At 37.9% G+C, this 23,923-nt stretch overlaps 1 protein-coding gene across 1 annotated transcript; it reads right to left on the bottom strand.

The window, feature by feature from the left end:
* On the bottom strand, positions 7,678-9,394 carry LOC109842958 (probable transcription factor At5g61620). Its single transcript, XM_020411881.1, has 3 exons — positions 9,032-9,394; positions 8,155-8,351; positions 7,678-8,075 (listed from the first exon to the last, which is right to left on the bottom strand). Exons 1-3 carry the CDS (start codon positions 9,312-9,314, stop codon positions 7,854-7,856), a joined length of 702 nt encoding a protein of 233 aa, XP_020267470.1. The 5' UTR covers positions 9,315-9,394; the 3' UTR covers positions 7,678-7,853.

Consider the following 23,923-nt stretch of genomic DNA (forward strand, 5'->3'; position numbering starts at 1 on the left):
GTCATACACTTCTTCCCTATGGGGTACAACTTCTCATACTATTGAGAAGTAGTATGTGTGTAAGCAATGCATCCACATGGACATAGTGATCCATGACTCAGAAGGTGTAGACTATACTGATCTTAAAAAGTGCACAGTTTAGAACATATGCCACTATCAAAAGCGCATTTCTACAAAACTAAATGGGTAGATATTCTACACTACATCTAGCAGAGTCATACTCCTCACTATTGTAACACAATTTTATTAGAGAAATGTAGGTTATCATAAACTATTTGACTTTTTTTCTTCTCTTAACATAGTTCCCTAAACTGGCCTGATAGATGTTCTTATCTCGCGATTAGTGTGCTAAGCTCTAATGCTTTTGCTTAATTGATTATCCATCTTGCTGATTTTGTGCTTGCAACAAATCCAAGCCCTCACCTAGGTGAAAAATCAAATGCACATCACCACAGATACAGTAATAGCCTATAAACATGAGGAATTAATGTGTTCTACTTCATACCTTCATAAATATCAATATGCATATAAGAGAGTGTACTTATTTCAATGAATTTGTTCTTGGCCTTCCCAAAAGATTTCCCAGTAATTTTACTAGTGAGACTATACTCGTAGGTGGACAGATACATCTTGGTACACATACTTAGGAGGTCGCCCTGGCGAGCCTACATGTATCCTCCAACATGACCTAGTCTATGATATTATACCTAATCTTAATTCACGATACAAGATAAAATAAAAGATAAACCCATTTATCTTATCATTAGTTATATCTTAAAATCAACTAAGAAATTAGCTTGACAACCAATGCTACGCAAAAATCCAAGAAGTAAATCTATGTAAGTCACGTACATATGGGAAACTAACATGAAGCCCATAAGCCTAACTACCGAGATGATTCCTCAACTATAAAGGGTGTATTACAATATCTATTTGGTCCCACTAGACCTTTGTACTCCAATTTGGAATCTTCTGAACTCAACGAACAGGTCTCTGCCATGCAAATGTAGTCAATGAGTCCTGAGTTTTATCGGTTGTGTGCCCTCATGTGTAAAATGATCGACTTGTCTGCAGCCAAAATAATCAGCCTCACTCCTATCCATTGGTTTCTTCCCCCTTTTAATTGACTTCTTTTATTTCAGAATCCATTCTGAAAATCTTCCATCTTACCCACTACAACAAGGCTCCTATCGTTGTGCATTGGATATTCAGCTACCAAAGTCGAAGTAGACATATTAACCTTGAGCACACCATTGTGTTTAGACTCCAACTTCACTTTTATTTGCACAGTCATGGATGTTGTCACATCTGCTATGTGCAATAAAAGTAATACATGTCTTTCCAACAGTTATGTAAAGCCTAGCTAACCGTCCAGATCTGCCGCTCCTAGCATGTCACAGTTCCAGCTATCTCATGATCCATGATCATAAAGGTTATCATCCAAAAGTGAATTTCATATTCTGACTAACAAACATATCATTTAAATCTAACTAACTAACACGAACCTGGATCCTTAGTGGAGAGAGATATTTGAATCTTGGACTAAGAGCATCACTGAAGCCCTTTGCATACAAATAATCCTCAAACTCCCTAATAAGATTGCTCTTCATTGCAGTCCATCTAGTGAACTACTTGAATGATCTCTCAAATTTTAGATCTCGTACTAATTGGTATCACATCTTTGGGTCCGAGTTGAACCTTGTTCTGACTCGGACGTTATCGCCTTAGTACTCACTAAAATCTCCTGCTCTTAGGAGAAAAAGTTTCTTCTAACAGAAATATCTATAACTAATCAGTCCTAGACTAAAGTTAGAAAATTATGGTGGTAACTCTTTAAGAGAAGGACTAAGACACTCAAGTTATGGATAAATTAAGTTTATTGGTGTTTATGTGGAGTAGCGTTCTTCCAGGAAGAACATTCCATCTCTTCAAGAATTTTATTCTAATAATAAATTTACATTCCAAAGAAAGAGAAGGAGACCTAAGGCCCCAACCATAATCTTTATGAATATAGTTTTAAAATCAGTAAAAAATTCTAAAAATGGAATATTAGATTTCCCAAAGATAGACTAGATTGTGTAGTTAAATCATAGTACCATATGTACCTGAAATATCTCATTTAAAATTTTTTTTTATGTATCAGCATGCATCTGTACATATGGCATGACAAATATAAACAATAAATTTTACAAATATTTAACTACCTTATTTTAATCTTGTCAATTTTATTAGGGTTTAAGGTTTCTCATGAAATTAAGTATGATGCCCAAGGCGCTCGCACTAGAATAGTTACCCATCACCAAAACTAAGGATATTTATAAAATAATTTTGGTATTTAAAATAATTTTAGTATTTAAAATAATTTTCTAAACTGTCAAAGCTTAAAAAATTATTTTTAGCAAAAACCCAAAAAACTCTTAATTATGAAACTTAGTCGGCCCCTATAAATTTTTTTAAAAAATTAAAAAGACAAATAATAAATTTTTGGGAAAAATGTGTCCATGCCCCAAAAACAGAAACTTCATGTGCTGCAGCCCCTCCTAGTTTCCCCCATGTGGTTCAGCCACTTGAAATGTGATATTTTGTGCTGCAGCCCCTTTTTAATAATTATTACATGTCAACTAAGCTAAAATCCCCAAAATAACCTTATCCCCTCTTCTCAATCCTTCAAACCCAGTTCTCTCTCTCTCTCTCTCTCTCTCTCTCTCTCTCTCTCTCTCTCTCTCTCTCCCCCCTCTCTCTTTAAAAACAAGGGCTTTCTAAAGCTCGTCGCTCTGGCCCTCGCCCTCCTCGCCGTCGCAACCTCCGCCCAGGCTCCCAAGCCTCCCCCGAGTTCGCCGCCGCCTCCCCTCCTCTCCTCCGCCCGACCTCGTCGCGGTAGCTCGCCGTCGCTCCCCTTCTCGCCCTCGACTACGCCTTGATTGAGAGCTCTTGCTATTGGGCCTAGCTGCATTAACAGAGGCAACAGCATGTAGTGATGATGGGCAACCTGAAGAAAAATGAAGAAAATGGCAAAGAAGGAGATCATTAGACTCTACAGAACAAAACCCATTACAGAAAACTTTGCCTGGATTGAAAGTGTACCTTCAGTATTGGCTGCAACTGTGTCCAAAAATCCTCTTTTAGTGGGTTTAGAGGCTTTAGGAAAATAACCTAGAGAGAGGACTGAAGGATCTTCTTCATCAATCCAATTTCTCTCCTTTGACGCCATCAGATTAAGTAGCTTTGGACAAACTTCACTTTTCTTTCTAAACTCTTCTCCCATTTTTTTACTCAGACTGGAAAACCAGAGCCCGATAGGAGGAGCTAAGAAAAAATGTTAAAAAAAAAAGTTAGTTCTAACACGCGGGTACAATGTTAGTTCTAACACGCTACAGTGTTAGTTCTAACACGCTACAGTGTTAGTTCTAACACGCTACAGTGTTAGTTCTAACACGCTACAGTGTTAGAACTAACACTGTACAGTGTTAGACTGTAGCTTGTTAGAACTAACATTGTAGCGTGTTAGAACTAACACTGTAGCCGCGTGTTAGAACTAACTTGTTAGAACTAATACTGTAGCCGCGTGTTAGAACTAACACTGTAGCTTGTTAGAACTAACATTGTAGCGTGTTAGAACTAATACTGTAGCCGCGTGTTAGAACTAACACTGTAGCTTGTTAGAACTAACATTGTAGCGTGTTAGAACTAATACTGTAGCCGCGTGTTAGAACTAACACTGTAGCGTGTTAGAACTAACACTGTAGCGTGTTAGAACTAACACTGTAGCCGCGTGTTAGAACTAACATTATAGCTTGTTAGAACTAACATTGTAGTGTGTTAGAACTAACACTGTAGCCGCGTGTTAGAACTAACTTGTTAGAACTAACACTGTAGCCGCGTGTTAGAACTAACACTGTAGCGTTTAAGTCTCCTGATACTTCTCCCATTCCTTTGTAGGTGGTTTCATTTATGAAAGAAATTGGTTTTGATAGCAGAACCATAGGGAGAATATTATGTCGCTGCCCAGAGATATTTTCTGCTAATGTCGACAATACTCTCAGGAGGAAAGTACAATTCCTCACAGATTTTGGCATCTTGAGAGGTCAACTTCCTCGTGTTATTCGAAAGTATCCCGAGCTTCTTCTGTTAGACATCCATCAAACTTTACGTCCAAGGTATAAAAAGTGTCATGCTTATGAAGTTCTCTAACGTTTCTGTAATAAACATCATTTATGTTATTTTCCTTGAAGTTTTAGTTTCAAATGTGGAATTAGTCATATTACTTTACTCCATGCACGACTCTTTCCTGCTTATTCTGCATATGAGGCCAAGTTTTTTGTGGAAAGATCGGATCATATACCTTCTTGTGCCCAAATGCAGAACATGGTGCTCCCAATACAGGATTTTTGGTAAGATCGTTAGTGCACCAAGTAGACTTACTTCATTCTTTAATAAATTTATGGGGTTAAACTTGTAATTAGGTTTGTATGCCCGAAAATTCCATTAGGTCAATTACCATCAATTATTTCCCCCCAAAACCCCAGATCAATTATTATTTTCTGTAAAAAATCCAAATTAGTGCGTGTTAGTTCTAATCTGCACAGTGTTGGTTCTATTCCGTAGAGTGTTAGTTCTAATCTGCACAGTGTTAGTTCTATTCTGTAGAGTGTTAGTTCTAATCTGCACAGTGTTAGTTCTATTCTGTAGAGTGTTAGTTCTAATCTGCACAGTGTTAGTTCTATTCTATACCATGTTAGTTCTAATTTATACCACGTTAGTTCTATTTTATACCGTGTTAGTTCTAATTAATAACAAGTTAGTTCTATTTTATACCACGTTAGTTCTAATTTTAACCATATTAGTTCTAATTTATAACAAGTTAGTTCTAATTTATAACAAATTAGTTCTAATTTATACCACGTTAGTTCTAATTTATACCAAGTTAGTTCTAATTTATACAATGTTAGTTCTATTTTATACCAAGTTAGTTCTATTTTATACTCCATGACAAAATCCAAGCAAAGATAAGAATACCAACATCAAATTTAGACTGCCTGATACTTTTGTACAAACCAATTTAGAAATTTAGACTGCCTGATACTTTTGTACAAACCAATTTAGACTGCCTGATACTTAGTCTTATGTGTACAAACCAATTTAGACTGCCTGATACTTTTGTAGGTATATAATGAAAAGACTGAAGGGAGTTTTTGTAACATTTCAAGGACCAATCAAAATTTCTCAATTTATCATAGAACACATGACGTCAAGCGGCATTAAGTCAAATTTTGATACACGAAACTTTTTGCAGGTCTGCATCTATAAGAAATCCAAATTATTTTGCCGGCCTGTGCGGAGGTGGCGACGGCGAGGAGGGCGAGGGCCAGAGCGACGAGCTTTAGAAAGCCCTTGTTTTTAAAGAGAGAGAGAGAGAGAGAGAGAGAGAGAGAGAGAGAGAGAGAGAGAGAGAGAGAGAGAGAGAGAGAGAGAGAGAGAGAGAGAGAGAGAGAGAGAGAGAGAGAGAGAGAGAGAGAGAGAGAGAGAGAGAGAGAGAGAGAGAGAGAGAGAGAGAGAGAGAGAGAGAGAGAGAGAGAGAGGGTTATTTTGAAGATTTTAGCTTAGTTGGCATGTAATAATTGTTAAAAAGGGGGTGCAGCACAAAATGTCACACTTCAAGGGGCTGAATCACATGGGGGAAACTAGGAGGGGCTGCAGCATATGAAGTTTCTGTTTTTGGGGCCTGGACACATTTTTCCCTAAATTTTTTGAAAATTTCTTAAATTTTTTAAAGATATTTTTACTATTCAAAACAACATTTGGATTTAAAAGTAATTTTTTAGAATATTCAAACTAAAAAAATAGAAAATAAAAACATCTTTGAATTTACAAGTGACGGCAGCGGTAGCATTGCCTCGCAGCACCACCCCTACCCTCCATCGGAATCTTTACCCAGTGATGTGCCGTCACAACCACTGTTTATTTTAATTTTTTTTGTTGGGAGGCTAGGCTGTTGTTAGGAGAGTGAGCCTCGATGCTCTGCATGGGGGCCTCCGGCCAACCCGACGACCACCGTGTCATAGGCAATGGTAACGACAATTAGGTTTTTTTTGAAATTTGAAAAAAAAACTTTTGTTTTTATAAATCACATGTTAAATTTTTTGATAAATCCCTGATTTATTAAGAATTAATAAATCCCTAATTTATTAAAAATAGCCCACTAATTTCATAAAAATTGAGCCTTTCTCATAGATTTGATATCCCGAATGTCAAAGATTGGATTTTTAATACCAAGAATTAAATTTTTAATGAAAGATCTAATCTTTTTCTCAATAAAAACCCTAATTTTCTATTCTATGGCCAAAATCACCATAAAAAACTTACGAACTATCCTAGATCCGGCTCCAATACCAATGTGGGATATGAATAATTATACGCATGCAATAGGGTAAATCTACATCTGGATTATGTTCAACGGAAAATAAGAAACTCAAGCATGCTTTCTTGGACATAAACAACAAGTTTAGGGTTTACCAAATGGATGATTTATGTAGAATCACCACAGCTTTCTTGATCAACGGTCGGAGGACGACCACACCGTGCAACTGGTGAGAAGCCCTCACATATCACCTCGCTACTACCGCATAAAGCACGAATTCGAACAAAGAAGGAGATGATGTCTTTCTATTTATATGTATATTTTCTCTCTTACCTATCATGAAAAATCTTATATCTATTTATACGGACTTAGAGATAGAACCCTACACTCATTAGGTTTATCTCTAAGATAATACATTATCCACCCACTTATTTGAGTGTCTATCTTATAACCATAACTAACCAACATTTATCATGTTTTATTTGTTATCCACCCAACGAGACCAAACATGCAAGTCATAATCATTTCTTGGAAGCTTTTCCTTTGCCCTTCCTTTTGTCTACAGAAAAGGAACCTTCATCTGGTTTATTCTGTGAATCTCATGGTGTATATTCCTTGTAATTTTATCAGTGTGTATTAGAGATGGGTACCTTTCAACTACCAAGATAATTATTGTGTTATTTATATTTGTGATCATTTATTAATGTTTGAATTGGTTTTACTAGATAGTAAGCAACCAAAACAACTCTTGTTAAAGCCACTATTAAGCTCATAACGTGAAACAATTCCCTCTAGCTAGCCGACCATCTTACCTGTTTGTGGATAAAGATCGTACTTGGGGAAATTTTGGAAGATTGTTCCATATCTAACTGCACTGTTAATTTCATGCTACTTTGGTAACAAAAGATTTAAAAGCCTTCGAGAATCGGATAAATGATGAGTTCATGAAAATGGATTGCTGCTTGACATTTTATAATGACAGACATGACCCACACTTGTCCATAGTTTCCTCAGCCATCATACAATTTGAAGCATATATGCTCTGATTAATCCTTTATATTTGATCAAAAAGATTTCACCTTTGTGGGATTATGCAGACTATGCAACTGAAAAGACTATAAAAGATTAGCAGACGTGAAGGAATTTTGTACGGAAAAAGAGAGATTGCATCCAACACTTGAGCGTATAGATTCATCCACTTAATCCGGTGGAGGTAAAAGCAACCAAAAAGAAGGGGGGATGGTCACAGGTGAGAATATATGGACTCATGTTTCACCTTCAACGGCTCAAAGTAACAACACTTATGTTAAAGCGCACAAATTTATCTTTATTTGGACAATATTTATGTTACCCTAAAGGGGCGACAATTAGACATCATACATTTTCTCTACCTCTATAGCAAGTTTTAACATATAGATATCATACAATTTCGATAACCAAAAAGGATTATATCACATAACTTCCACTCACTTATTTTTCTCGCCTCCGGCCAAATCTAATAAATGGCGAGCTCTAAGTCAGGCGATGGAAGATGAGAATGATGCTTTTCAACCAACGAGGAAGACTGTGACACATTAAGATCAATCTCATCATTGCCAACTCCATTACTTGTCACATTAAGAGATAGAAGAGGAAATCGAAAGTCACTCGAAGAGGATGAATCTTTAATCTTTGGCATGCCATCAATTACATGAACTTGTGCTTCGCAGTTACCAGCCTGAAATTATGATAACTGATTAAATGATAATTCTTTGATAGAAAGAAAATTAATTCCGTTCATATATAATTTTTTTTACCACATCAAAACGGCTAGATCGGCGCTTGGTGTTGTTGAGGTTGCTTTGTCTAAGAAAGTACTTCTGAGCATGGCTAGCCACTTGGGTAGGAGTTCTTGTTGTCACATAATTACGCGAAATACCACGCCAATCTCCTTTTCCAAGCATTTTAAGGCCAGCTAGAAACTTTCCATGTTCTTCCTCGGTCCAAGGTACTCCTAAGAACAAGTATGAGTTCGGTTACAGATCATAAAACCATAGGTATATATGCGTTTATGTAGCTAAGCAGAAGAAATTAAATAGACTATCGAGTCCAGAATTATCATTGTATGAGATGTTCATGCTTAAATTTACATAAACCTTTAAATTCTAACAATTGCAAGGAATCATCATATGAAAAAAGGGTGGGTTTAATCGCGGATAGACCCCCTGTACTATCCCAATGTGGATAGACCCCTGTATTTTCGAATTGGACCTCTGTCGTATCGTCCAGTTGCAAATAGGGCCCTGAGTATTTTGTTAAGACTCCTTTACCCTCACGACCGTCTACTAAAAGAAATTATATTTCTTTAACTGTAAATGAGTCAAAAAAAAATTCACTCCGGAGGTTTATCTGCAACAATTGAACTACGGGCAGTCTATCCGCAATAGGGTGACAGAACAGAGGTCTATCCGCAATTAACCTACAATAATAAATAAGTAGATACATCCATAAACTAGAAATAACCCTATCGTGGATAACTGTATAAAAACTATTTATTAACAGAATTAGCTGATTGAGTCCACACTTGTTCTTGAATACCATATATATCTAAAAAACGTCACGCTTGTAGAATTCGAGAAAGAAATCCATTACTGGTAGGAAATGGGAAAAATTAAAGGCACGAGTGAGGTTGACCTTTCTTTCTCTCTTGTGCTTGCTCCATGAGATCGTCAGAAAGATAGCCATTAGTTAATTGTTCAGAATTTTCATTGCTAGACACGAGAGAAGCTGATGATCGTGACGGAGAAGAGGAAGAAGAAGAAAGGTAAGAAGGCGATAAGCAATCCATGCTACAATTCTTCTTCATGGGTGAAGAAGCTATGAGAATCTGCACGCCAAAGAGCTTCAAACTCCTTGAATTGCTGCATGTCCTAGAGTTATGCCCCTCGTTTCCACAATGGGAGCATTTTCTTGCCATCTTCAAAGAAAAATAAACAAACTCCACGCTCAATCAACTGCAGAGGAGAAAGAGTCTTTTTCTTCTGTTATGTCTTTTGGTTGGTTGGGTTTATATCAGTAGCTAAAAAGCAAATGAGTCCTGGTTTTTATTATAGAGATATACTGGGGCCAGTGGCATCAGCATATCTTATTACTCATGTTGTGCGCAGCGGAAATTTTGGCGGCACTAATCAATGGGATTTGTGTTGCTCTTGTCAGATACTTCGACAATGAGAATAACAATTTATAGTGTTTTGAAATAAAACTCAGAGATACAGACGCTCTTTGTCGCTAATTATACGACATGTTCCACTTGACATGACAATTTGATTTACACATAGACGATCAAATCAAAGCAGTGTGGCACATTGATCTAGAAACTTGACTAGTTCTTTTTGTTTTTCTTCCTCTTATGGTCCTTCCTCTTTTTCTCCCCCTATTTTACTTATCTATTTTCTTCTCCTTCGTCTTTATATATATTTTCTATCTATTTTCTCTAGTCAATAATCTCTCGGACTTCTGACCCTTGTTACTAAAAATAATAATTTATAATGACATATGCATGTATCAACAGTGATCCTAATATAGCATTCACACTTGGAGTTTAAGAACATATTGATTGGACACTATTATGGACTCATCATGTACACATCTATGAATATAGATATCTAATCACATTGCATGGTGGATGATTATATAGAATAAGACAAATATCCAAAGACCCAGGATTGGTGACCGGAAGTACTGAGGAGATGAAGGAATGAGTAGGGTTTGCAAGTAGGGGACTTCGCTTTTGAAAGGAATCTGTTTATTAAGGAATCCACTGCTTTGATGGATGTGACTTAAAGTACTCTAATTATAAAGATTTTAAAGAGTTAAGTACCTCTCATCGTTTAACCCCATATTTTGATGCCTGTCTCCTAAGAATTTTCGTAGAGTTACACGCTACAATTAGATGCTTACTCGACAAATTATGTTAAATAAACTCCGTAGATTTCAACAGGGGAACACAAACTGCAGATATCATTGGCTAAATAATGAGTATTTCTTACACCTTACTCCTAAATACACACTCCAAATCTCAAAGTAAAGGCGATTGCTTATTTTACATAAGAAAACCCTACAAGAATAAATATTTGTCAAAAATATAAACCGGACTAGATAATTCATATTCACCAAAAAAATCCACAAGGTTTCCCCTTCAAGATGCAACTTTTGAATCATTTAATTTGAGACAGATAAGTTCATAGAATTCAAGATGCGCATGCACATGAAAATGGAAAATGCGACGCAAGAGATTCTCACCAAGAGATGTGAAAAAATATATCTTAGTATTTCAATGCCAACTTGAGGATTTTTCAGCGTGCTGCTCCTGTTACTAGAAATAATCCCATTTGCTTATCCTGTTACTAGAAATAGTCCCATTTGCTTATACAATCAGCTTGCTAGATACTCATAGATAGGAATACTAATGAAATAACAAGGGGAAGAATGCTTATGTTCTCTATTATTGGCTTCATCTTCATTTCTCTACCTATCAGAAGTGCTTATGTTATAATAATCCCTCGAGTTGGAGCCTTTCCTTTTTGGCCTTTTTCCCCCCCTATAAGAGCAACTCCAAAATGCTTGTTTTTTTCTATTCTATCTTTAATCGAGAACAACCAAATGGCTCCTCACTTTCCATCAAATAAATTAACTAGAGATACTAATCACGTCCCTTGATTGTGACCGATATCAATATATATATATTAGGTGAGAAGATAAGATAGCACTTATTAATTGCCGTTTAAAATAATGACGACACTGCTTAGCCTTGCTAATAGCACACACCAAATCATGCTTAAGAGTCTCAAACAACAGCTATCACATCAAATATCTGCAGACAATTAGTAGTGATCTCCAATTGGATAGACTAAACTACACCAACTAATCGTAAGGAATGTTCCACGGCGGTCGTTTTTCATTTGAAGATATTAGCTGGCCACTTATTAGAAGTAAAAGATTGTTGACTAATCTACTATTTCTCACTCGCCGCAGGCCAAAGTCAGGTTCAGAGGTATATTTGAAAAGCTCTAAAGCATTACTAAAGCATTACTAGCTAGCCAAGCTTTTCCAAGAAAACTATCCGTGCAAGATATCAGACTAATATTTAAGTGGCCACACACGGTTCCTCTTTGGATGGGAAGTTCACATGCATCCAAAAGATCCAATCCGATATAAACTAAAGTATTTTCTGAATACATACATGCATGCACTAGGACGTTACAGGGGTCCATAATATAGTTCGCACATGATTTGAGGGGAATTATTGGATGTCTTCCTCTTTTTAATCAACTCCATTACATCATTGTTTTGTGTCCTTTGAGACACTACTAGCTAGAACAATCAATTTTTAGCACATCCTATCAAATCGGATCACATGAATTATAATGACGCAATGGAAAAATACGACAATCTAATAGAATTTGATCCTGATTAATGAGACATGAATCAGTAGAGAGATGCAGTTTCCAACCCATTTTTGATATTTCATCTCTTTTTGTTTTTTTTAATGAAAGATATATATGTTCGGTTGTGAACTATGATATTTCTATCTGACAACATTTCCGCTGCACATATATATGAATGACCAAAGAAGGGACTGTCGCGCGCCTATGTTCGGTTGTGAACTAAAATACGACAGATTAATCACAAACACAGAGATATACGTGATTCGGCAATTTGCTTACGTCCACGGAGAGAGGATGGGGAGATTCCACTAAATCAAGGAGAGTACAAAGGGTTACAATTTCACAAACTTACAAACTAACCATCAACCAAAGCTCTCAACTTGCTCACAATATGTCCTTCTCACAATGCTCAAAAGTCTCTCTAATCTCTGATTACAACTCTCCTCTTTTTGATGATCATAATCTCTTCTAAGGCGTTCTACATATATAGAAAATCTAAAACCAAAACAGACTAGGAATTCTAAAACAAAAAACAAAACAAATTAGGAATCCTAATAACATGTTACCAAAACAGATTAGAAACCTGCTATCTAACAATTCTCCACCTCGACGAAGTATTACCAAAACTGAGCTGACACCAATATGAGCACCAATGCGTCGTCTCACCAAATTCGGCTGCACCAATGTGATTGCCTACGTACCCCCTCTCTCAAGGGATCAAGCCGCCCGTAGTTCATCCAAATGCCCGTCAACGACCTCAACAATCACGAATGTGCAACAAGCTTCTACAATGATCAAACTTTTTGTTCGGAACCACCTTAGCGAGTATATCCGCCGGATTATCCTTCGTGTGGATCTTCACAATCTCCACATCGCCATCTTCAAGAATATCTCGAACGAAGTAATAATGAACGTCAATGTGCTTCGTCCTCGTATGAAAAATCTGATTCTTCGTCAAATAGATAACACTCATGCTATCATAATGAATAGTGACGGACCGCTACGATATACTAAATTCCTCCAAAAGCCCTCTAAGCCAAATAGCCTCCTTCACAGCCTCCGTAATCGCCATATACTCTGCCTCCGTTATAGACAAAGCCACCGTAGACTGTAAGGTACATCTCTAACACACCGACGCACGGGTCAAGGTGAACACATATCTCATCATAGACCGGTGCTTATCCAAATCTCTGACATAATCCGAATCAACATAACCAATGCACAACTGCCCACATGTAGTGTACTGCTCATAAACCAAACCAACATTGAGCGTACCTCGAATGTACCTCAAAATCCATCTCACGGCATCCTAATGACCCACTCCTAGATCATGCATGTATCTCAAAACCATGCTCACCGCCTGTGATAAATCTGGCATCGTACATACTATCACGTACATCAAGCTCCCAACCATGCTCACAAATGGAGTCTTCGACATCAACTCTTGATCTTCAACTGTCTTCGGTGAGAGGTCAGCTGAAAGCGTAAAATAGGCTCCCAAAGGTACAGTAACTGGCTTCGTATCCATGCTAATATGAATTCACTGTAGAACCTTCTTCAAATAACTCACCTGTGTCAAACAAATTTTGCCCTTCTCTTTGTCTCTGCCGATCTCCATCCTCAAAATACGCTTAGTCTCACCCAAATCCTTCATCTCAAACTCCTTTGAAAGATGTGTCTTCAACTCATCTATATAAGACCTGGAAATAAAGGCAACCAACATGTCATCAACATAGAGCAACAAATAAATATACACACCTCCTTTCAACCTATAAAAATACACGTAAGGATCAAACTGGCTCTGAGTGTACGAATGACCAAGCACAAAATCATCGAATCGCCTATACCATTGTCGAGGAGACTGCTTCAAACCGTATAGCGGTTTCTTAAACCTGTAAACTAGGTTTTCCTTCCTTGTAACTCGGAATCCCAATGGCTGAGTCATAGATATTTCTTCATCAAGATTACCATGAAGAAATATCATCTTCACATCTAACTAATCTAACTGATCTAACTCTAATCCATATTGTGCCACCAAAGCTAGCAAAATCCGAATCGAAGATTGTTTCACCACAGGAGAGAAAACCTCGTTATAATCAATACATTCCTCTTGTGCATAGCTCTTCGCAACCAACTTAGCCTTGAATCTCAATGGAGTACCCTTAATGCCATCCTTCTTCGTATATACCCACTTGCAACTAATTGCATTCCGCCCCTTTGGAAGCTCAACAAGCTCCTATTATCGTTCTTGTGAAGAGAGTCCATCTCCTCCTGCATAGTCACCTATCACGAATCAGCCTCCGAACTCTGCTCGGCCTCTCTGAATGTAGTAAGTACTAACTCATCGATACTCTCCATCGGAAGTGTATATGCAACTACTATGTTAGTATATCATGCTGACATCCATATGTCTCTCCTCTGTCTCTGAACCATAATAGAATTCTGAACCTGAGCCGTCAATCCCTAATCCTGTACAATTGTACCCGTATCCTACTCGTTGTCACCGTGCTCGCCTGGCGTTACCTCGATCGACACTCTAATGGATATTGTACTATCTAGATAATGTGGAGTTGCATCGATCTCCACCACCTATGATATTTCCTCCGCCGGGTCGCTCTCCACCTGATGAGAGCTGAGAAGCTTCAAGAAAGAAGCCTCATCAAACATAACGTCTCTACTCAGCATAATCTTCCTATCAACTGGATCTCAAAGCTTGTATCCCTTGACACAACACTTGAATCCTATAAATATGGCCTTCCTAGCTTGAGGTTCCAACTTATTAGTCTTAACATGATAGTATGCAAGGCATCCAAATACCTTGAGCTGGTCATAATCATGTGCTGGCTCTCCCGACCACATCTTCATAGGGGTCTTCCCCTCAATCACAGATGAAGGAAGCTTGTTAATGAGGTGGCTCACATATGAAAGTGCCTCAATCCAAAAGATATTCTCCAAACCACTATGCACCAACAAACATCGTATCTTCTCCAACAAAGACTGATTTAAGTTCTCTTCCACCCCATTCTGCTACGGTGTATGACTAACTGTGAAGTGTCTCTATATGCCCTCGTCTCGACGTAGCTGTTGAAAGAGGTTTTATGTGTACTCACCACCGTTATCGGATCGTAACATCTTGATCATTCTCCCAGTTTGCAGTTCCAAGCTCTTCTTCCACTCCACAAATATATCTAGGACTTCACTCTTATTTGTCATGGTGTATATCCAACAACGCTTAGAATAGTCATCAACAAGCATGCTGAACCAATATCTACCACCAAGTGATGCAGTCTTGGTGGGACCCTAAACATCTATGTGCACATAATCCAGGATGCCCCTCGTCCTATGAATAGCTGTCTCGAACTTCACCTTTGTCTTCTTGCCAAGAACACAGTGCTCACAGAACTCAACTTTTCTACTCTTGGCTCCCTTCAATAGCCCCTGCTTGCACAGCACCTGCAGTGACTTTTCTCTTGTGTGCCCCAATCTGTAATGCCAAAGTCTACCAATGTTCGCCTCTGAAATAGCTGAAGCAACCTAGCTAGTCATGGTTCTCCCCTTCAGATAATATAAGTTCTAACTGCGGACTCCCTTCATCACCACCAAAGATCCCTTAGTAACCTTTACTACAACATCCTCAAATGTCACCTTGAATCACTTTGCCTCCAAAGCTCCAACTGAGATAAGATTCTTCTTCAACTGAGGAACAAATCTCACCTCCTTCAATTTACGGACTACTCCATCGTGCATTCGAATCCTCATAATACCTATCTCATAAATACCACAGGATTGATTATTTCTCATGATAACAACACCCCCCATCGAGTCTCTCAAATAATGAAATCCAATCTCATCTAGGAGTCACATGATAAGTAGCACCAGAATCAAGCATCCAATCTGATGCATCCAAGTGGTTCACCTCCAATGTAATCAATAGAGAAAAGCTCGAATCATCAGAATCAACGCCTTTCGTAATATTCACCTCATTGGCCTTTGGGCCCTTCTTCTTGTTATTCTTCTTCTCCTTGATATTTTGACTGTCTCTCTTCCAATGTCCATGCTCCTTGTAAAATGCACATTAGTTCTTTCCTAGCTGGTGATGACCTCCTGACTTTGACCTTCCTTTATTACAACCTTTTGGATATGGGCTTCTACCTCTCGTCGACAAGACCTCTCCTGAAGTACTAGCGCGGAAAGTCTATTTGTCCTTCCTCCTCAAATCATAGTTTCTCAAAGCATTAATAACTTCACTATAGCTGATAGGAGACCTCCCATTCAACAAAGTGAGCACGAATGTATCATACTTCTCATCCCGTAAGGAGCCTAACAAAATAATCGTTTTGTACTCATCCGATATCTTCTCATCAACATTCGCCAAGTCCGACAATAACTTAGTGTAGTTGTTCACATGAGCCGCTGGTGAGGTGCCTCGGGATATTTGAAATCTGAACAATTTTTGTAGCAAGTGTAAACGGTTCTCAACACTTTTCGTAAGGTACTTATTGTTGAAAATTTCCCATATCTTTATTGCAAACGTCACCCCAATCATATCATACTTTAATTCATGTTCCAAACATGATCTGATCACTCCACAAGTGTTCCTATTCATCTTTTCCCATATCGCCTCTTCATATTTTCTGTGGTCTCTCTTGGACCATGATGGTCTCCTCCAAATTCTAAGCATTGAGCGCATCTTGAACGTCACTCATCCACAAACCAAAGTTGATCTTGCCGTCATACTTTACCACACTAATTTTGATATTCTGAAAACCAACTTGGACTGTACTCGCCATCTTGCTGCTTTCACCAACTTCTTCACCCATACTCACAAACTCTAAATTACAAAGAATCAAACTTTGAAAGGAATAAGATACTACCCAACTGAACCCTAGATTGGATTACAAATAAAACTCCTAACCACACGAGGAAAGCGAGATCTCCAACGGTAACTTCAAATCCTATCTCCACCGAAGTCTAGAACTCCAAGAACCAAACTTCCACGATGAATCTTCCTCTACCTAATGCCAAAACCCTAGATCTGAAATCTGATCTCTGATACCAATTGTCGTGCGCCTATGCGGAAGTGTGCTCGCTCACCAAACAAGTCGTAAGCACGGAAGAAGAATAACCAATCACACATGAGCACAATGCAAAACTGAAATACGACAGATCAATCACAAATATAGAGATATACGTAGTTCGGTAATTTGCCTACGTCTACGGGGAGAGAATGAGGAGATTCCACTAAATCAAGGAGAGTACAAAGGGTTGCAATCTCACAAAACTCACAAACTAATCCTCAACCAAAGCTCTTAACTTGCTCACAATATCTCCCTCTCACAATGCTCAAAAGTCTCTCTAATCTATGATTACAACTCTCCTCTTTTTGATGATCCTAATCTCTTCTAAGGCGTTCCATATATATAGTAAACCTAAAATCAAAACAGACTAGGAATTCTAAAACCGAAAACAAAATAAATTAGGAATCCTAATAACCTGTTACCAAAACAGATTAGGAACCTGCTATCCAACAGGGACCAGAACTTTGATTACTTTAAAAAAGAATTAAAGTTTCATATCTCATTTAATCGTGAAAATAACTCCTTCGATCGATGAGGTTCAATGTGCAGGGTCTCATTCACAGAGGTTCAATGTGCAGGGTCTCATTCACAAATCTACGAGGACTTACCCAAGCAAACTGGAGGGCTTGCAGCTCACTTTCCAGTTAACTCTTTACACCTTTATTTCATTCATTTTCTTTAGGGTTAGGACATCCATGAAAATACACCACAAGATCAAGATGCATCACACAACTTTTTTTCTATAGCTTAAATTGCATTATTCCAAATTGATTGTCTGCAAATTTATGTACTTCCTCCACTCTTTTGTTTCGGTGTTAAGGAAAGAAGCAAAGGTCTAAGCTGCAATAATTCTTGTTAAATTTAGAGGCAGACCATCCCCCGAGGGGAACTCCCAAAAAAAAGGAAAATGGAAAAAATAGAGAAAAAAATAACACATGAATAACAATTTAGGAACATTAAGAATTTTATAAAATTAATCACGAAAAGAAAGCAGACACACAAAGACAAAGACTGAAAACAAGAACAGAGATTAAGTTCTTCTTCGATCAAATATCATACTTTTATAGTTAAAATTTTCCTTATAGTAACTGAATTTAATTGGATAGCTTTAGATTCTAGCATCAGTATAGTTTAAGAAAGTGGTAATCCTTTCCAAGATAGCCCCATAAATCCCATAACTATTCTTTTGCCGTACACTTAAAGCCGCGAATATGGGGACCATTGACCTTGAACCATTTAATTCAAAATTTGAAGATGACTGAAACTGAGAGGTCGACTCTAATAAGACAAAGCAATAAAATTAAGGAATTCTTTTAAAAACAGACTGTATATGAAACTTTATTAACAAAATCGATCTGTAGTAGATTTAACTAGAAAAGTTGGCCACTTTTGTCAATTTTGCCAAATATAGTTTTTAAAGTACATGGGACTAGTAGTCATGGGACTAGTAGTCCCGGGTAATTAGTGTTGGCTAATTACATGCTATAAACTTTAAAAAATACACAAAGACTAATTAAACTTTGTTAGGGTGTAAATAGGAACCATTAAATACATTGGACTAGTAGTCTCGTGTATTTTAAAGCTTCATTTTTGTAAAATTGACCAGTTGGCCAAAAAGAGGTCGATTTTGCTAATTATATAAAAACTATGTCGATTTTGCTAACAAAGTTTCAAAAATAGTCTTTTATAAAAAATTATCCTAAAATTAAATTACCATCCGGTTAAACAAAAAACTTATCCCAATATTCACAAAGAGAAAAATAAGTAGTCATATTCAATAAGAATTGGCACGATATAATATATAAGATCAGTTTAAGCTAGACCTGGTCGTGACCAGGCTCAAGCCGGGCACAATGGGCCCAGGCCAGCTTAGCCCTTCAGTTCTGTGTTTTGGAGCTACCCAAACCTCGCCCACTGGGCTCCAGGCCAGCTTAGCCTTCCAGAGAGCTTTTTTGTGTCTTGGTTTTATATGTTTCTCAAGTTAATTTACTTAAAAACTTAGAAAAATTGCTTCAAGGCCCTAACAATGCAAACCTGATGTGTCTCAGCCCCCTGAACTTTTACTAATGTGCATTAGCCCTAAAAATAAAAAGTCCAGGTGATTCAGCCCCTTTTACAATTTCCAAGATATTAAATCGCCAAATACCCTCTTCTTCTTCTCCACATCTTCTCCAGATCTGCTGCTCCTCTTCCAACAAACTCATCTCCTCTTCCACCCTCTCTCCAACCTCGCTGGGAACCTCCAACACCACGGGCACCTCTGCCGCCTCCGCCTCCCCTCGACCTCGTCGACTCCATCCTCTGTCGTAGCCCCCGCCGCCACCATCGCGCCGCCTCCCATCTCCTCTTCCATATCGCTAGATCTGGAGGAATCTAGGGATAGGGTGGGGTCATCACGTCGCATCCCATCTCCTCTTCCACCCTCGTTGGGAACCTCCAACACCGCCGCCACCTCCGCCTCCCCTCGACCTCATCGACTCCATCCTCAGTCGTAGCCCCGCCGCTACCATCATGCTGCCTCCCATCTCCTCTTCCACCCTCGCTAGGAACCTCCAACACCACTGCCACCTCTGCCTCTATTTGTCGGAAAATTGGAAGAATAATTATGAGAAATGTATTTGATTTTATTCTCTGTAATTGATTTAGATAAAGAATGGTTTACAATTCTCTCAAAGTAATCTCTCTCTAACAGGCTTAGAAAAAGAAATTACAAATATTCTTAATTAGAATCCTGATTTACAAAAGAGAAGAGGATCGACGGTGATCCTCCCCTATAATTAAAACTGGGTTCTTCATGGTAGCAATGAGATGCCTCCCTCGATGTTCATATCGAGTTTGCTTCTCGTTGACGATCCGAACATCTCACTTTACTAGAACGGTTGATAGACCTTGCATGACAAGTATGAAAAGAACTCTTAACGAGTTTTATAACTCAGTACAAGTTTTTTTTAACTCTGTGAAAGAGTTGATTTGAAACTAAAAATTCGGTTAGTAAGCCCAGATCTAAGCTCCAAGATCTCTATTGCTAATGATGAAAACTCTTTAAGGATGAATGTCGATCTCTATTTAGATTTTTTGCTCTCCAAAAGATTCGAAGATTGCTAAGATCCGATCTGCCAAAAAGATCTCTCCTGATCCCAAAAAGCCAGCCTTTCACTCAGTTGAGTTTGTTGAGATTTATAGGGGGATTAAGGGGTGCAACCGCCCCCTTAATTCTCTCATAAGTGGGGGAGTGATCCCCTCAAATCATAGAAAATGATTTTGAAACCATTCAGCTCGTATTTGAACGAGTCAAAAACAAAATCCGCATTCTGGCATGAATTTTGCGTTCGAACGCAGTGTCTGGAAGCTCGAACGTTACGTCTGGAAGCTCAGACGGAGCATTTGGAAGCTGCGTTGGTAGTTTGTTGGACGCTTTGTTGGCAGCTTGTTGGAAGCTACGTTGGAAGCTGTGTTTGGAGCTGGGTTGAAGCTGCGTTTGCATTGCTTTGACTCTGAAACAAGGCCACTTGCGTTTTAATTTGAAGAGACCATCAATTTGTAGTCTCTTGTGCTAGAACGTTGCAAAGATCGTCATCCCGTAACCTTCGTCTTGGCTCCTTAAAAATATAAGAGTTGTCAGATTATAACTCCTGATGTTGATTGTGAAGGATGTTGAATTAGACCTTTTATCGGTTGTTGTGAAGGTTGTCAAATTATAACCTTCATCGATCTACGTAAAATTTTTCAAATTATAACATTCTGAAAGCCGTTAAATTGTAACTTCCATTCTTAGTATTTTATGGGGATCAGCAATCTATAGTAATTTTTAGACAACCTACAGCCTCCCCTCGATCTCATCGACTCCATCCTCAGTCGTAAACGTCGCCGCCACCATCACGCTACCTCCCATCTCCCATCTCCTCTTCCACCCTTCCTAGGAACCATGAGTGATGAGGAGGGAGTGAATGCATTTGAGGGAGGAGAGGGAGCTGTAGGTGTTTAGGAGTTGGGTGAAATTGAATTTGATTTGTTAGAAGATCTTGGAACCAATAACAAATTGTGGTCTTTTTTGATTTTATGGTTTTTAAATATTGGGCTAATTTTATAGTTTTGAATGGTTATAATTTGTATATAAATAGTTAGGATGTGTACATATTTTGGGAGGAAAAGAGGGGTTTGGATGCTGTTATTTGTAAAAGTTATACTGATAACAAGTTGAGCTGTTAACTTTCTTTGTTCGCTTGTTAAGTTACACTGATAACATGTTAACTTTCCCAGTTCGCTTGTTATATTACACTAATAGCATGTTAACTTTCGCAGTTCGCTTGTTAAGTTACACTGATAACATGTTAACTTTCGCTGTTCGCTTGTTATGTTACACTAATAACATGTTAACATTCGTTGTTCGCTTATTAAGTTACACTGATAACATGTTAACTTTCGTAGTTCGCTTGTTAAGTTATATTGATAACACGTTAAATAAGATCTATGTTAATCTTAATTGGTAAATTGATAACTATATTAATGTGTTAACTGATTATATTGACTATAACACATTAATATAGTTTTCATTTAACATGCTACGTGTCATCAAACAAGCAGTACACAATCGTGTTATTATTTTTCTGCATATGCTTGTTACTCAAAATATAGTTAACATGTTGGCGCTCTGGATAGCACGTTACAACTTATGGATAGCACGTTACAAATTATAGTTAACATGTTGGCTTTTACATTTAACATGCGTTCATATTATAGTTAACATGTAAGTTCTGATAGTTATCAGTTTATATACAATAGTTAACATGTTAATGACAACAGTTAACATATTAACTTTAATAGTTAACATGTTAACTATAATAATTAACATGTTAACTATTATCGTTAATATGTTACATGCGATGGATAACATGTTACATATTCCCTTAAACGACACCATTGAAAATTAGTTAGTTAGCATGATAAATGTCGCTCCTGCTTATTTGTACATCATTTTTATATCACATTCTTGTTATAGTTCACATATATACAAAATTAATTAGTTAGCATGATAATTAGTTAGATTGGAAATTGGCCTAGTCTTTGTCTCGTACGGCGCCGTCGTTGTGTTTTAGGGCATCGTCAGATTCTCGGCGAGTGCGGCTCTCTTCGTCGAGCTGGGAGAGGAGGTCGCATATTCATTGTTATTGTTTATCTGAGGAGGATGAGGAGATGGTGACGGGGACTAAAGAGGCATCTTCATCGTCGACGTCGCTGAGAACGGGCGGAGATACACTCCATCATCGGTGAGCAAATGAATGATTGGAACAAGCTCCTCCTCTCCTCCATCAACCGTCGACACCCTCAACATCTCATTAGCTATCTTATTCTCCACGGCTACAGGAATGATGATGCTCATCAACAAAATTAAACCCAACCCTATAAAGAGAACTTCATCAAAATGTAAACTTGTACGCGAAAACCAAAGGCCCAAGCACCCACAATCAAAATCCAAGCACCCACAACCAAAACCAAAGGCCCACGATCAAAACCAACCCTAATGAGATCCTACTTGAAGGCCCTAGCATACGACATCAGTGGCGTGGCGGTGGTGGGGATGACGGCACTGGTGGCGCTGCAGGAGAAGATGACCTATGTTAGAGGGTGGAGTCGATGAGGTCGATGGTGGCGGCGTGGGCTACGACAGGGGATGGAGTCGACAAGGTCGAGGGGAGGCGGAGGCAGCGGAGGTGTCGACGGTGTTGGAGGTTCCCAGCGAGGTTGGAGAGAGGGTGGAAGAAGAGATGAGTTTGTTGGAAAAGAAGGAGCAGGTCTAGAGAAGATGTGGAGAAGAAGAAGAGGGTAATTTGGGGATTTAATGTCTTAAAAATTGTAAAGGGGGCTGAATAACCTAGACTTTTTATTTTTGGGGCTAATGCACATTACAAAAAGTTCAGGGGGCTGAGACACATCAGGTTTGTATTTTTGGGACCTTGAAGCAATTTTTCCTAAAAACTTATAAAAAAGAAAAGATAAATTCAAAAACTTAATTTAAAAAATGGATAATGCCTAAATTTGGGCCAAGTTCGTTTTTTTTAAAAAAATGGGTCAAGCCCATTTCATTTGGACTTGATCAATTCAGGCCCACATTTGTTATGGGTCTGGGCCGAGGTGAGATCAGGTCCAAGATTGGGTTGGGTTTAGCCCGAGTTTTGAGCCCGTTGCCCAGCCTGACTCATAAGTAATCTAGGTTAGACGAACTTTCTGGCTGGCTCGACCATGTGATCAGATCTATTTTAAGCCCAATAACGAAGCATAAATTTATTCGCCCACCCCAAAAGTACATGCATACATAAGTTTAAGGGGTGAATTAGTGGAGCCATAGTCATGTTCACAACTAGCAACACAATTAATTTACGTGATATTTTTATTATCTCCTTCACTTAAAATTCTTCTCAAAAGCTGATCACATTTTGTGTCAATAAAAAATTATATAATGGTGATGACCATAAGGTAATGAATGGTTATAGCTAAGACATCTTATTGCTGATAAGTAAGCATGAACAAGGATCAAAGGAAGTATACTCAAAGAAAAAGGTAGATTTTCTTGATTTGGAGGGTCTTCAGTAATAGAGGAAAGTATGATTAAAGAGTTAACATCTCACAATTAAGACTTAGCTTTATTTCCTCAAGAGTAATGCAATGAGCACGAAGCAAAATCTTATTAAGAGGATCTAGTCTTTTAACATGTGCTAAGCATGATCTTATCATAATTCACATAAATTTCGTCATGTTTCAGTTAGTTGTATCCTAATAAAATTTAAAAGAATACATATGAAATATAGGTTAGAAAATATGTCCCCGCATAGAACTCATGATATTGAACAAATTATATAATTAAAATTAAAATTATTTAAATTAATTTTTTCATATGAAATGAATAAAACAAAGATAATAAACATATATTTAAATGTAAATTAAATGTAATTAAAATACAAGATAATTTAATGTTCAAAAAATATTATTCACAAATGATGCATCACAAAAAAAGATCTCTATCAATCAACCAATCATATGATGTAATAAGCAAAATATTAATA

The sequence above is a fragment of the Asparagus officinalis genome, chromosome 1, assembly GCF_001876935.1.
Source record: "Asparagus officinalis chromosome 1, Aspof.V1, whole genome shotgun sequence".
NCBI lineage: Eukaryota > Viridiplantae > Streptophyta > Magnoliopsida > Asparagales > Asparagaceae > Asparagus > Asparagus officinalis.